Source organism: Acartia tonsa, chromosome 15, assembly GCF_053477335.1.
Source record: "Acartia tonsa isolate MP-2025a chromosome 15, ASM5347733v1, whole genome shotgun sequence".
Lineage (NCBI taxonomy): Eukaryota > Metazoa > Arthropoda > Copepoda > Calanoida > Acartiidae > Acartia > Acartia tonsa.
This window is the reverse complement of record NC_137274.1, coordinates 22,511,266-22,527,267: the sequence shown is the minus strand read 5'-3', so window position 1 is coordinate 22,527,267 and position 16,002 is coordinate 22,511,266. Positions and strand designations below refer to the sequence as shown.

At 31.8% G+C, this 16,002-nt stretch overlaps 1 protein-coding gene across 4 annotated transcripts in view; it reads right to left on the bottom strand.

Annotated features, from left to right (window-relative positions):
- Positions 1-8,998, bottom strand: part of LOC145307658 (glutamine synthetase 1, mitochondrial-like) — a 31,758-nt gene extending 22,760 nt beyond the window's left edge. For 2 of the 4 annotated variants that reach the window (XM_080150148.1, XM_080150147.1), the window contains exons 1-7: positions 8,880-8,990; positions 7,529-7,636; positions 6,305-6,402; positions 5,985-6,071; positions 4,212-4,276; positions 3,840-3,936; positions 2,769-2,873 (exon numbers count right to left, since the gene is read on the bottom strand). In XM_080150148.1, coding sequence (XP_080006274.1) covers positions 2,769-2,873; positions 3,840-3,936; positions 4,212-4,276; positions 5,985-6,008 — 291 coding nt within the window. In that variant the 5' untranslated portion in view covers positions 6,009-6,071; positions 6,305-6,402; positions 7,529-7,636; positions 8,880-8,990. Of the gene's footprint in view, positions 1-155; positions 226-2,768; positions 2,874-3,839; positions 3,937-4,211; positions 4,277-4,624; positions 4,678-5,984; positions 6,072-6,304; positions 6,403-7,528; positions 7,637-8,879 lie in introns of all 4 variants that reach the window. The other 2 variants (XM_080150149.1, XM_080150146.1) reach the window with 2 other exon arrangements.
- Between the last annotated feature and the right edge of the window lie 7,004 nt (positions 8,999-16,002).

The window sequence follows — 16,002 nt, the reverse complement described above, 5'->3', positions numbered from 1 at the left end:
AGCTTCTTTTAGGACTAAATTATATAGTTTAAAATATGTTTGAAATGGACGTATGAAAATTCTTTTAATGATTATAGAGTTGTTACGTTTTCTAAATTGTACTTAACAGGAATCACCATGCAAAGTTTGAAATCGATAGGAGAATTCTAACTTACCTAAATTAACAAAACTCTACTGTTCTGGCAGACCTGTAAACCAACCTTCTCAACTTGCAGGTCCAACTATCTAAAATAATATTTATTTTAAAGAAAACCATTCAGCTGTCTATCTTTAATAAGAGCCGAGAAAATCACGTTTCCCTTATTCTATCTCACACGGAAGGACGGACAGACAGACGGACAGACGGAAATTTCGAATTATAGAGTAGCTTTGCTATTAAAAATTGTATTTTCAATTAAAATATACTTAAATTTTTTCTTCAAAGACGACATTTGATACCATCATAAACTGAAATTTAGTTTTTTGGAATGTAAAAAATGATATGAATCTTATAATTGACCTTGATATACGAGAATTTGAAAACAATGACAAAGTCCCCCCGCAGGGTTGCTTGTAAGGGGAAAAATTTTTGAAAAAAATAACATGGTCTCAAATGATTCCAAATTGCCTAATTCGGCGAGAAATGCAAAAAAAATTTTTTTTTTGGTGGCGGCGGAAAACGGCGGCGGGCGGCGGGAGCGGCGGTCCCTCCGCCGTTTTTTTTTTAAAGATACATGTAGTTGGGGTAATTAGTGACCCAGCCCAAAAGATTTCATCCAATTATCTCTAAAACTAAGGGAGTAGCATCAAAAATAAAATTGCTGGTATGTCGTGACACGAGTCACCACATTTCCCCCCCCCCTTTGTTGAAAAACTGCTTGATATCAAATTGTAATCTACAGAAGTAGTAATTTTTTGAGGATGTACATCAATTTATCGTCCATTCACTTATCCCTCTAGATCCTGTGATTTTGAAGATATTGAAACGAAATCTTTTTATTTTGGTAAGTAAAAAATATTTGAATTAAGATTTACCTTGATATACGAAAATTTGAAAAAAATGACAAAGTCCCCCCGCAGGGTTGCTTGTAAGGGGAAAAATTTTTGAAAAAAATAACATGGTCTCAAATGATTCCAAATTGCCTAATTTGGCGAGAAATGCAAAAAAAATTTTTTTTTTGGTGGCGGCGACGGGAGCGGCGGTCCCGCCGCCGTTTTTTTTTTAAAGATACATGTAGTTGGGGTAATTAGTGACCCAGCCCAAAAGATTTCATCCAATTATCTCTAAAACTAAGGGAGTAGCATCCAAAATAAAATTGCTGGTATGTCGTGGCACGAGTCACCACATTTCCCCCCCCCCCCCTTTGTTGAAAAACTGCTTGAAGCAGGATAATGTTTATGAACATACTTACATTTTTGGACTTGATTATAGAATTGCTTTGCTTATAATATTGATCTTTGTTGTCCCAGGAATCAATATACGGACAAACGGACAGCCGGACGGACGGACCCTAATTATAGAAAAGTTTTGTTTTTAAAAATATATGGGCAAAATGATAGTGTGGCTGACATGTCTTTAAACGACAGGAAATTTAATTTTGATATCAATAACTGAATAGAATTCAGATATGCAATCGGTTTTTTTGTAGAGCTCTTATTTTTTAAGTAATTTAAGTTTTTAAAAATAATAATTAAGTCGGTTTTAAGGTACTAAAACGCAACAAAATAAAAGAAGGAAATGGACAGTTTGAACGAAAATAGTAATATCTTTAATTTGAAACCTTACTTTTAAAATTCTGTTTTGTAATTATTGAAATAAACAATTTTTTTAACCTCGGTTTATTAAAACTTTAAACCTAAATATTTTATCAAACAGACATAAAAACATGGGTTTATATATACCTTTAGAATCAGAAAAATATTACGAATCCACTCTAAGCAAAATTGAAAAAAAGTAAAAACTTAAAAAAATAAAAATGGCCAAAAATATTATAGTTTTACAGGCAACACTTAACTGTAACTATTAAACTAGCCAATCTAAAATCTCTAAAATTGACAAATCAAGAAGCTTCACCTCAAAACCAATAGAAATGACAAAAAGAAGGATAATGTTAAAACAATATATGCAATAGATGCTACAATAAAAATAGTGATACTTACACAACATGTAAAGAATTAAACATTATGAACAAGTATGCTCCAGTCAGTTTATAAACTTCAAAACAATGCAGTTAAAAATGCATTATTGTTTCTTGTGTTTAAAAAAAATCTGTTACAGTGTATGTACATTTGTTTAGGTTTTGGACAGGTTTTGTTCAAGTGAACCCTTTGAAGCCGAAAATTTTGATTCTTAAAATAAACTTATATTTTTTATTATAGTTTTATAAAACTTTTTCAATTTTGCTTAGAAAGGATTCGTAATATTTTTCTGATTCTAAAGGTATATATGAACCCATATTTTTTATGTGTGCTTGATAAAATATTTAGGTTTAAAGTTTTTATAAAACCGAGGTTAAAAAAATTGATTTTTTCAATAATTACTGCTTCCCGCGGATATAGAATGTACAATTATAAGACGGGGCTAAAAAAGCTGGTATTAATCTTCGTAGAAAAATGGATATAATGCTAGACATAGTTTCTATCCACCGGATTCGAATGAATACGAGAAAGAGAATTTAATATTTATAAATTTTCGAGTACCATTTACATAATCAACCTTAATATCACAACCATAGACTTCCTATTACTTTCTTATAAGAAATAAGCAACGAAGCATCTCAATAACTGACCTTGCCCTCCCTGGGGTCGTATGCCTTGATGTGTCTGTTGTGATGCTTGGACATCTTATCAATAGCGGCCTCAATAGCCTCCATGCATCCGGGTTGCCTCATTGGCTAAAATTATAAAAATTATTTATGATATCATAGACAGCTTTCCGTGCATATTAAAATGAAAAATTATAAGTTTAAAACCGGTTTTATAAGACCCCATGCTTACAAAAGTGGTATTAATTTTATGCTTTTTATTTTAATATTAAAGCATAATTGTCTAATAAGATGCTATACATATTTATTCAGAATGGCTAAACTGGTTCCAATCCAGCGGATATTAATCTGTATCAAAGCCATACTTAAAAATGAATTGTTGAAACGCTACAAAACAAGTTATTTATTAACAATAAACTTAAAGGGAAGCTTAATTTTAGTCCATTGTACTATCCCTGACCCTATATTAAAATGAGTTTTTCAACAATTATTCCCAATCGCATGTATGCAAGTAATTATGTAGGATTTTTCTTGACATTGCCTTTTTTAACTATTTTTAAACAAATTTGAATGCACGATCCTTAATTTTAAATCATAGTTTTTATAGTATAATGCCAAAAAATTCCCCCTATAATAAAAATGTATACTGCGCATTTTTAACAATTTTGAACGTCTTTAGTTATGACGCAGTTTAAGCAGAGATTCGAACCCACTCATTTAATCCGGAAAAAAAACTAATAGATAAAGGGAGAGGTAGGTTGTGCTAAAATTACGTAAAGATGTAAGTTTTAATGCTTAAAAAAAGTAGGACGATAATATTCACTAAATATGTGTATTCCTTATTGAATAGAACCATAGGTAAAAAATTGATATATTTATACTTAGTGAATATCATCGTTCTACTACTGTTTTTAAGCCTTAAAACTCACTTTCACTAAATTTTAGCACAGCCTACCTCCCCCTTTATTACTTGGATCTTACACCAGATTTTCATGTTCTATAAAGGGAAACTTCCAGTGGGCTAAAACAACGATTCCCAATCTCTATTGCACGAAGTCGAATATAGCGTGAGTGACCTAACCTAACCCTGCTGACCTCAGTGGAGAAGTTAGTATGGGCTCCAGCTCCATTCCATTCTCCCTCCATGGGCTTGGGGTGAAAGGAGACGACCACACCGAAATCTTCAGCAACCCTATACAGAATACAATAAGTTACTTTGTTGATAAAGACCTGCTTTGGCATTAATTAACAAGGAGGCAGGGGACATTGTGCTGTTTATTACACTAATTCCCAAAGTTTTATAATATACTTTTTTTACTCGCTGACTTAACAACTTAGGAGATTTTTTTGAATTCTTATTAGTCGTTACAGCCACTAATTGTAGTCTACAGAAGGGGAAATTTTGTACACTATTTTGCCAATTTATAAAAATTTATCGGCCATTGTCTTATCCCTGGGATCGTTTACCTGTGAAGAATAAATCTGGAAACCCAGAGGTCATCTCCCATGTCGATACCTTCAGTTGGGCCAACCTGGAATCAAAATCATTCGTTATACTTTTATAAAAGTAACAGGATGTTGATTGTCCGTCTGTATAGACCAAAGAATTGCAAAATTGTAAATAAATTTGTTGAAAAACTGCTTAATACAGGATAATGTTTATGAATACACTTAAATTTTAAGACTTAATGATATAGTAGCTTCGCTCATAATATTGTACTTTGTTTTCACAGGAATAAATATAACAAAAATTAAATTAATCAGATAATCAGATCACATAAAAATTAGTTCTTAAAATGTTAAAAAAGTTAACATGTTTAAAATGTAAGTATAGATATTCTTCTAATGATTATAGAGTTGCTACGCTTTCTAAATTTTACCTAACAGAAATCACCATACAAAGTTTGAAATCGATAGGACAATTCTAACTTGCCTAAATTAACAAAGTTTTATTATATCGTTTTCTTATTCGTTGGCTTAACAACTTTGCAGACTTCAAATTTCAGCTGTCTATCTTTAATAAGAGGTGAGAAAATCACGTTTCCCTTATTCTATCTCACACGGAAGGACGGACAGACGGACGGACAGACGGAAATTTCGAATTATAGAGTAGCTTTGCTACTAAAAATTGTATTTTCAATTGAAATATACTAAAAATTTTCATCAAAGACGACATTTGATACAATCATAAAATCAAAAGGGTAGTTTCACGAAATGCATTTGAACTTAATTTAGTGAACCGCATATTTTATCCTGGTTAAATGGTTAAACTACATTTATATGGCATATATTTGAAAAAATTTTAATTTTCTACCACATAGTTTTTAAAATATCAAGACTTGAAAATCGTCTTTTTAAAAGCGAAGCTTTTCTATAATTAGGGTCGGTCCGTCCGTCCGTCCGTACGTCCGTCCGTCCGTACGTCCGTCCGAGACAGATAGCTTTTATTCGTTAATTTAGGCATGTTATAATTGTCCTATCGATTTCAAACTTTGCATGATTATTCCTGTAGTAGTTGTGTACAATTTAGAAAGCGTAGCAACTCTATAATCATTACCAGAATGTCCGTACGTCCATTTTAAACATGTTGATTTTTCTACTTTTTTAACAACAAATTTTCAAGTGTTCTAATTATCCGTTTGATCTGATTTTTGGTGTATTGATTCCTGGGACAACAAAGAACAATATTATAAGCGAAGCAACTCTATAATCAAGTCCAAAAATGTAAGTATGTCCATAAACATTATCCTGTTTTTAAGCAGTTTTTCAACAAATTTACCTACAATTTTGATTCGACATTTATACATTTAGGTTCCGATTTTTCAGTTCAGATACTATACAAGTGTTAATGTCAGTTTGTCCTACCATTTCAGTGCTTCGCTTTTATGGATGTTGTCATCCTTGTTAAATTGCATATATCACAAAAAGACAATTTTCAGGTGTTGATATTTTAAAAACTACGTGTTAGAAAATTAAATTCATTTCAAATACATTCTATTTAAATGTAGTTTACCCCATTAACTAAGAAAAAATATGCGGTTCACTAAATTAAGTTCAAATGCATTTCGTGAAACTACCCCTTTAGTTTTTTAGAATGTAAAAAATTATATGAATTCAGCATTATTTCAAAGCGCGTTATAATTTTTATAAAACTTTGGGGACCAGTGTAATAAATAACCCATTGTCCACTCTCTCTATATAATTTAATTTGGCGGGTAATTCTTAGGAGCACATTTTTACCTTGATATAGCGTTCAAAAGTCATTTTTCCACGCTCAATAAAAAAGCATCTCTCCAAGGCTTGTCCGCTGTCTTATCACCACCAGCCCTGTAGCAATAGTTATTTATTATTAAAAGCATATACTATGGAGAAACAGGTTTTTGAGGAATCATTTATTGTAAACTGCACAAATAAAAAAAATAAAATATTGATGATTAAAGGGATAGTTGCATGAAGTGTATTTCAGAAAAATAATTAAAAGCATAAGTTACTGTATACCATTTATCGCCCATTGACTTATCCCTCTAGATCCTTGCATGGAATAAACATTGTGTCCATACCTGAAAATGTCAAGAATACTACGCCCGTCCATGTGGGGTGTGGGGTTGAGCCCCGCAGCGTCAGAGCAAGGTCTATGTTTACCACAGGCTCAGAAAATCTATAAAAACAAATAAAAGGAGGATTCCTCAATAAAAGTGAAGCTAATAAAAGTTAAGCTCATGATAAATAAGGGGTGGTTTTCCAACTTTTTGTTCAATTTAGGGAAAATAGACTTACTAACGATTATTCATGCAACATTTCAGCGGTTAGCGAGATGCTAAATATGGATGTTATAAGAAAAAGTTAAAAAAGGCAGTTTACCAAAATTTTCACAAACCTTAAATTTAAACTGGTACCCAAAGTTTTAAAACTACGTAATTATATTCCTTAGCTCAAAAGTACTTTTGAATTTTGATTGGTAGGTTCAAGCTAGTAGTAGTATATAAGCTTTTCGACAATGCAATTCTATTTTCAACTAAAGGTTTATCGTCATTGGGGATGCAAATCAATTTATCATTCATTGGCTTATCCCTTTTAAATTCTTGGGTCGCGATGGAAATTTTTTGATTTCGAGGTTTCGTGAGCAAAATGAAGTAAATATCTTCGAGGTTTCGTGAGTATAATAGAAACGATTTCGAAGTTTTGTGATTTTTGTCATAAAATTTAAACTAACATGTTTAATTTTACATAACATGTTTCTATTTATTGAACAGTGATATAAGAGATAAAACAATGGCAAATAAATTAATGTACATCCCCAATGATAATACACATAATTACTTTTTCTATTTATTGAACAGTGATATAAGAGATAAGACAATGGCAAATAAATTAATGTACATCCCCAATGATAATACACATAATTACTTTTTCTGTAGATGTATACTAAAATTTTTCATCAAAAACGACATTTGATACAATCATAAAATCAAAGGGGTAGTTTCAAGAAATGCATTTGAACTTAATTTAGTGAACCGCATATTTTATCCTGCTTAAATGGTTAAACTACATTTATATGGCATATATTTGAAAAAATTTTAATTTTCTACCACATAGTTTTTAAAAATCAAGACTTGAAAATAGTCTTTTTAAAAGCGAAGCTTTTCTATAATTAGGGTCGGTCCGTCCGTCCGTCCGTCCGTCCGTACGTCCGGAAGATTAAATTTAAGGATATCAAATGAAATACGGACTTTTTTAAATTAAAATTGAATGTACAGATTATGGAATAAACATTGTGTCCATACCTGAAAATGTCAAGAATACTACGCCCGTTCATGTGGGGTGGGGGGTTGAGACCCGCAGCATCCAAAAAAGGCAGAGCAAGGTGTATGTTGAGCACAGGCTCAGAAAATCTATAAAAACAAATACAAGGATAATTCCTCAAAAAATTTAAGCTAATAAAAGTTAAGCTCATGATAAGTAAGGGGTGGTTTTCCAACTTTTTGTTGAATCATTTGAGACCATGTTATTTTTTTCAAAAATTTTTCCCCTTACAAGCAACCCTGCGGACTTTGTCATTTTTTTCAAATTCTCGTATATCAAGGTAAATCTTAAATACAGTACTTCTCCTGTGATTTTGAAGATATTGTAACGAAATCTTTTTAGGTTGGTAAGTAAAAAATATTTGAATTAAGAAAACGGCGGCGGGACCGCCGCTCCCGCCGTCCGCCGCCATTGTCCGCCGCCCCCCCCCCCCACCCAATTTTTTTTTTGCATTTCTCGCCGAATTAGGCCATTTGGAATCATTTAAGACCATGTTATTTTTTTCAAAAATTTTTCCCCTTACAAGCAACCCTGCGGGGGGACTTTGTCATTTTTTTTAAATTCTCGTATATCAAGGTAAATATTAAATACAGTGCTTCATCTGTAATTTTGAAGATATTGAAACGAAATTTTTTTAGGTTGGTAAGTAAAAAATATTTGAATTAAGATTTACCTTGATCTACGAGAATTTGCAAAAAATGCTGATTTGTATAGAGATTTTTGAAAAAAATCCAACGTCTATCTACAACCAGTTTTAATCCAACGAATATTAATTAAGTTTAAATTCATTTTGTGGAAATACCCCTTTAGAAAAACTTTTATTTTTAAAACAAGGATGACAACATCCATAAGTAGCTTCGCTCATAATATTCTACATTGTTTTCACGGGAATCAATAAAGATTAAAGATTAAAATTAAGGATATCAAATAAAATAAAAATATGGACTTTTTTAAAATCGAAATTGCGCAGCTTGTGTTAATAATAGAAAAATGTTACGCATATAGTTAGAACCGTTAGGAAGTCTATTTTTTGGAAATATAAACACGATTAAATTTTTGCACTTTTCCCACATTTGTCAATAAAGTACAAACTAAAATTAGCACATAACATTTTTCTACTATTCACACAAGCAAAGCAGTTTGAATTTTAAAAATGTCCGTATTTTTGCACACACTTTTTTTAATCTTTAAAGATTTACTATCAAGTCAAGTTTTAAATTTTAAATTGATAAGACAATTACAACATACCTAAAATAACAAATGAAAGGTATATATCTTGGACCGACCCTAATTATAGAAAATATTTGCTTTTAAAAAATAATTAAAATTTACCAAATCACTTTCAAAGAAACTCTTTAACTACTAAATGAGAAAATACAACAATTATACAATTGGAAGGAAGTACGAATGTACACAACAAGTGTTTTTTGAAAACAACCAAAAAATAAAATATTATAAATAACTTTTTTAACTATCATTTTAAAAAAATACATTTATTACATTTCAATAATATTTAACGAACAACTAATTCCTATTTATGAAACACAGCTTTAAATTTTTTTTCTTGTAGAAACAAATGATTAGAATATACAATTATAAGATTTATGTCAATCATTAAATGAAAACCAATTTCTATCCACCATATTAGAATGAAAACGATAAAGTGTTTTCATTGAATGAATATTAAATTTTAAAAAAAATTAATTACATTGTATGATAGTTATGATTATTAGGTTGGGTCAATTTTTTAAATTTGCGATTTAAATTAATAACATTTTGTCAATCACAGGCATGTTACATATTAAAATGACCGCAATGAAATGCTGATTACAAATCTGAAAACCATTTTAAAAATATTAAATCAGTATGAAATAATTTCTTGAACTAGGATCAATATTTTTAGAAATACATTTCAGATTCGTTTTTGCAATGTGGTAATTTTTAAATGCAATATGCCTGTGTTTGAAATAATTTAAATTTTTAGATTTATTTCACAACATATGAGAATAGTAAAATCTTAAAAAAACGTAAATTGATTCATCCTATTCATGTTATGAAACATTATTAATATATTAGAATATATTTATTTGATTTTTTTGCTACTTTTACTTATAAATTGTTTCGAAATATAAAAGGAAGTAATTGAAATTTGTTGTAAGATGTATTTTTTTGTATTTAAAAAAATACATCTAACAACTGTAAACTAAAATGCTATAAACTCTTGTTGGGCTTTTAAAAGTATAACATACTATAACATAAACATTAACCTTTATCAATCAGTTTTTCAACAAATTAACTTACAATTTTGCTTCAACTATTATACATTTATATTATGATTATTCAAAAGCTAGTAGTAAAGCTATTCTATAATTCGAAATGTCCGTTCGTCCGTCTGTCCGTCCATCCATATTTGCCCCTAGAGGCCTCTTGTGGCACTTACGTCCATTTTAAACATATTTTAAAATATATATTTTAGTCCTAAAATTGAAGTGTGTTCATAAACATTATCCTGTATCAAGCAGTTTTGCAACAAATTTACTTACAATTTTGCTTGAACTATTATACATTTATATTATGATTATTCAAAAACTAGTAGTAAAGCTATTCTATAATTCGAAATGTCCGTTCGTCCGTCTATCCGTCCATCCATATTTGCCCCTAGAGGCCTCTTGTGGCACTTACGTCCACTTTAAACATATTTTAAAATATATAATTTAGTCCTAAAATTTAAGTGTGTTCATAAACATTATCCTGTATCAAGCAGTTTTGCAACAAATTTACTTACAATTTTGCTTCAACTATTATACAATTATATTATGATTATTCAAAAGCTAGGAGTAAAGCTATTCTATAATTCAAAATGTCCGTTCGTCCGTCTGTCCGTCCATCCATATTTGCCCCTAGAGGCCTTTTGTGACACTTTAAAGTAGGCAATTTGGAATCATTTCAGACCATGTTATTTTTTTGAAAACAAATTTTTAGTAGCAAAGCAACTCTATAATTCGAAATTTCCGTCTGTCCGTCTGTCTGTCCGTCCTTCCGTGTGAGATAGAATAAGGGAAACGTGATTTTCTTGGCTCTTATTAAAGATAGGCAGCTGAAATTTTTAGACAACATTCGCATTCAGTTATTGATATCAAAATTAAATTTCCTGTCGTTTATAATGCATCACCTAGCGGCCAAATTATTAACTACATATAACATATGAAAATTAAAAATTTCTTATGACAAGTTATTGGTTAAGTTTAACCTTTAAAGGAAATCAATACTTCTTATTGAAGTACCAAGCAATATTAGCTTGGTCAGATTAGACAAAAGACATATACAACTTTGTCATACTATTTATGTTGTTATTAAAAACATACTCTGACCATTGAAGGAAAATATTTCTGTTATTTACGCCCCCAAATAATGCAGGTTGTGATGTTTACTTCAATAAGAAATCTTGTATTAAAACAAATGCAATACAATGTTTACTTTGGTAGAAAGTGTTCTATTAAAAATAATGCATCATCTAGCGACCAAATTATTAACTACATATAATATGTTAATATTAAAAATATCTTCAATAAATTATGGGTTAAGTTTCACCCTGAAAGAAAAGCTTACTTCTTAGTGAAGTACCAAGCAAAAATAGCTTGGTTAAATTATACAGTACATAATTTAAAATTTACCTTAAGATCTCTTTGTCATGAAACACAAGAATAAAAGTTCCTCACCTGGAGCAAAACATGTATAAACCTACCTTCATATAACGTTGAAACGAACCGATGGGTTAATACACCCTTAAAAAAATAGTATCTGATACCACACCTCTCAATGAAGTATGCCAAGCAAATTTAGCTTGGTCAGATTAGACAAACAACAATTGCATTTTATACTCTTATTAATTTTGTTATTAGAAACAAATGTTGACCATAAAAGGAAAAAAAACACCCTCCCCCTACTATATGCTATAGGTTGCGAGAATATTATATTTATGAAATATGGAGGTTTGGAGATTTTTTGTTAATATGTAAATATTTCTGTCAAATTTCATCAGTCACCGTAGCTTAGTGGTAAGGACGGTGTGAAACCTATGGAAAGGTCATAGGTTCAAATCCCCGTGGGTAGGTTATGAAACATTGTTAGCGTGAGCTCCGTATGGGCCGTTAATGATGTTAATTAGCCCAGTCTATGTGGGTGTGTGTAGGTTAGGAAACATTGTTAGCGTGAGCTCCGTATGGGCCGTGAATGATGTTGAATACCCTACATACTGTGAGTGTATGTGTGTGATGCCTCTATACATTGGATTGTTGAAAAATAAGGAAATTTTAGAACAAAACATGAAAATTTGGGGTTAATTTAAGTAATGTAAGAAATAATTCCGGCGCGTCGGTCATTTTTGGACCCCCTTTTTGTAGTGTTCAACGTACGCCTCTATTATAGAAATGGATATATTATACTTGGATGTTACACAAGTTTTTCATGTTCTCTAATAAAGTGAAACTTGCAACGGGCTAATATAACATTACCCCCCACCCTACCATTCATCCCCTCCTCTTAAACTGCATGAACGAATTGACCAATAAATGAGTTCCATGTTAGCAACCTAAAGATAATGTTTCCCCTGTCATAATATCCACGTATATTCTATATCCATTTATGTTATACTATGATTTTACACTAGATTTTCATATTCTCTGATAAAGTGAAACTTGCAACGGGCTAATCTAACATTACCCCCCACCCTACCATTCATCCCCTCCTCTTAAACTGCATGAACGAACTAACCAATAAATGAGTTCCATGTTAGCAACCTATCAATTGACGACAATTTTTCCCCTGTCATATACTGGTACCTGTATACTGTTTTATACTGGTACCCAAATTTTACTGGTAACCAAACTTTTATACTGGTACACAAAGTTTTATACTGGTACCCAAAGTTTTATACTGGTACCCAAAATTTTATACTGGTACCCAAAGTTTTATTCTGGTACCCAAAGTTTTATACTGGTACCCAAAGTTTTATACTGGTACCTAAAATTTCATACTGGTACCCAAAGTTTTATACTGGTACCCAAAGTTTTATACTGGTACCCAAAATTATATACTAGTACTCAAATTTTATTCTGGTATCCAAAGTTTTATTCTAGTACCCAAAGTTTTATACTAGTACTCAAAGTTTTATACTGGTACCCAAAGTTTTAGTCTGGTACCCAAAGTTTTTATACAGGTACCCAAAGTTTTAGACTAGTACTCTAATTTTATTCTGGTACCCAAAGTTTTATACTGGTACCAAAAGTTTTATACTAGAACCCAAAGTTTTATACTGGTACCCAAAGTTTTATACTGGTACCCAAAGTTTTAAACTGGTACCCAAAGTTTTATACTGGTACTAAAAATTTATACTGGTACCCAAAGTTTTTTACTGGTACCCAAAGTTTTATACTAGAACCCAAAGTTTTATACTGGTACCCAAAGTTTTATACTGGTACCCAAAGTTTTAAACTGGTTACCAAAGTTTTATACTGGTACTAAAAATTTATACTGGTACCCAAAGTTTTATACAGTTACCCAAATTTTATACTGGTACCCAAAGTTTTATACTGGTACCCAAAGTTTTATACAGTTACCCAAATTTTATACTGGTACCCAAATTTTATACTGGTACCCAAAGTTTTATACTGGTACCCAAAGTTTTATACTGGTACCCAAAATTTTATACTAATACCTAAAATTTTGTTTTAATATTGGTACCCAAAGTTTTATACTGGTACCCAAATTTTATATTGGTACCCAAAGTTTTATACTGGTACCCAAAGTTTTATACTGGTAACCAAAATTTTATACTAATAGCCAAAAATTTATTCTGGTACCCAAAGTTTTATAATGGTACCCAAAGTTTCATACTGGTACCCAAAGTTTTATACTAATAGACAAAAATTTATTCTGATACCCAAAGTTTTATACTGGTACCCAAAGTTTTATACAAGTTTTTTAGCAGTATGAATATATTTCAACATCTTTAGTTATGATGCAGTACAAAGTCTATCAACTCCCAGACGACGAGCCAATGCGCTACATGTTGAGCCACGGTCGAGGGTTTCTATGACATTAACTCAAGGTCCAACAACCCTGGATAACTAAGGGGAATTATATCTTTCCTTTGCGCCTGTTTATGAGCCGAGGAACTTTTCATGTTGCACACCTAGCACCTAGGAACCATTTAATGTCTTCAGTTATAACGCAGTGTCTGGGCGAGATTCGAAACTATTACATGATGCGCTACTTGTTGAACCTTGGGGAACCAATTCTTTCCTTTTCTGTATTAGTTTAAGTAACATCTATCCAGCAACCAACTTTTTTTTATTGAACTACCTGCCTGAAAGTTTTATGGTAATGAGTTACGCCTGTTTATGAGCCAAGGAAATCCTCCTACTCCAACTTTACATGTTGCACACCTGCCATAGCAGCAGTAGGAACCATTTAATGTCTTCAGTTATAACGCAGTGTCTGGTCTAGATTCGAACCTATTACCTCCCTGATGACAAGCAGATGTGCTTCTTGTTGAACCTTGGATAATTAAGGGGAACCAATTCTTTCCAATTTAAGTGACATCTATCCAGCAACCAACTACCTGCCAGAAAGTCCTATGGTAATGAGTTATGCCTGTTTATGAGCCAAGGAAATCCTCATACTCTAACTTTACATGTTACATACCTGGCATAGCTGCAGTAGGAACCATTTAACGTCTTCAGTTTTCACGCAGTGTCTGGCCAAGATTCGAACCTATTACCTCCATGATGACAAGCAGATGCGCTACATGTTGAGCCATGGTACGCAGGTTACATTTGTCTTAAAAATAATCGTCTTTAAAATGCTTATCATATGTACACTTGCAATAAATGTTTTACTAACTTACCTCTTATGAAAAATGTTTTTTTTTACAAAAGTGCTTTTTATTACAATTATTCATGGGTATAATTTTTATGACAAACTTTTTATGTCACATAATCTTAATGACAAATGTAATTATGAAGTTATTACAAAAAATACTAAACAATAGGTACTGGAAAAAGAAGAACTGAATTAAAATAATATTTTGGGGGGGTAGGGTGATTTTTATTGGGTGGGGAGGGCCGGGGCGAGTAAATCCCATTTTTAATTTTGGGGTGATGTTTAATTTTTTTTCTAAGGCAATTTTTTTCTGGTAGTGTGATGGTACCCTCCCCCACAATAGTTGTAAACCTTCCCAGTACCTATAAGAAACTACCCTGAATAGGAGCACCATATAGGTTTAGTAGTTAGCGAGATCCTGTAGTACAAACAGATAGACAGACAAACAAACAGACAGACAAACAAACAGACATCATAATACTTAATGATCTAAAAATAAGACAAATTTTCATTTTTAAATATTGGAGCTCTGATAGCTTTTTGGTACGGTAACAGCTTTGAACCATCTATCATCCGGGTTCGAATCCCAGAAGAAAAAAAAATTGGGGGGGATGAAGGGTGACTTTTATTAATTTTTTATGGGAAAATAGGAGGGAGTTTGGTTGATTTTTTTTTTAAAAATTCAAAAACTTGGAAAAGGCAATTGAAAAAGTTTTCATTAGTTCAGTAGTTATCGAATTCTTAATCTACAGACAAAATAACTTAAAAGATTATTGGACCCGGCCAGCTGCTAGCAAGAATATGACTGCCCCTTTTTATTCTGTTTATTTCCCTTGCCCCCACCTCCCTTCTCCCTTCTCCCCGTCTGCTACATTCCAAACTAACACAACGAGTGTTTATTTCCCTTGCCCCCACTTCCCTTATCCCTTCTCCCCGTCTGCAATATTCAAAACATACATAACGAGTAGCGGCATTTCATGCGCAAGTCCCCAAACTCAGTCAGAAACTGCTAAATTCTTGCACATTCCCTTTAAGCCAGTCCCCAAAGTCTGAGACTCCTAAAATTGAATATTTGATCCATTGTCCCCTCCCTTACTCCCTGTGCACTAACCCTTAGAACATAGGTGTAAAGCAATTTTATATTAAAATTTAGTTAATAATATTACAAATAAAGTAAGTTTACCTAGAACAAATCTCATCTAATCTTTTTTTACACATTATATTCACCCTCCTTTTATATTTTTTTTTCAACTTGAGAGGAAAATAACTAAATATAAATGAGAGGAAACAAAAATTATTGTCCATTGTCCATAGCAAAATAAAAACTTTAATCACATTCAATTCTTGGTGGAATTGAACCAAGAACCTTTCCAACACACGACTGCCACACTAACCCCTAGACCAAAGGTGACAGAAATTTTGAAGAAAAAATTAGGTCTAAATATCACAATTATAATAAATTATTGGGTGCTAAATTTCATAGGTATAACTCTTATGTACATACTTTTAAAACATGTTTTAATATGTAATGAGTTAATGGTTAAAGGATACTAGTGGCTGCGCCCCTAAAACC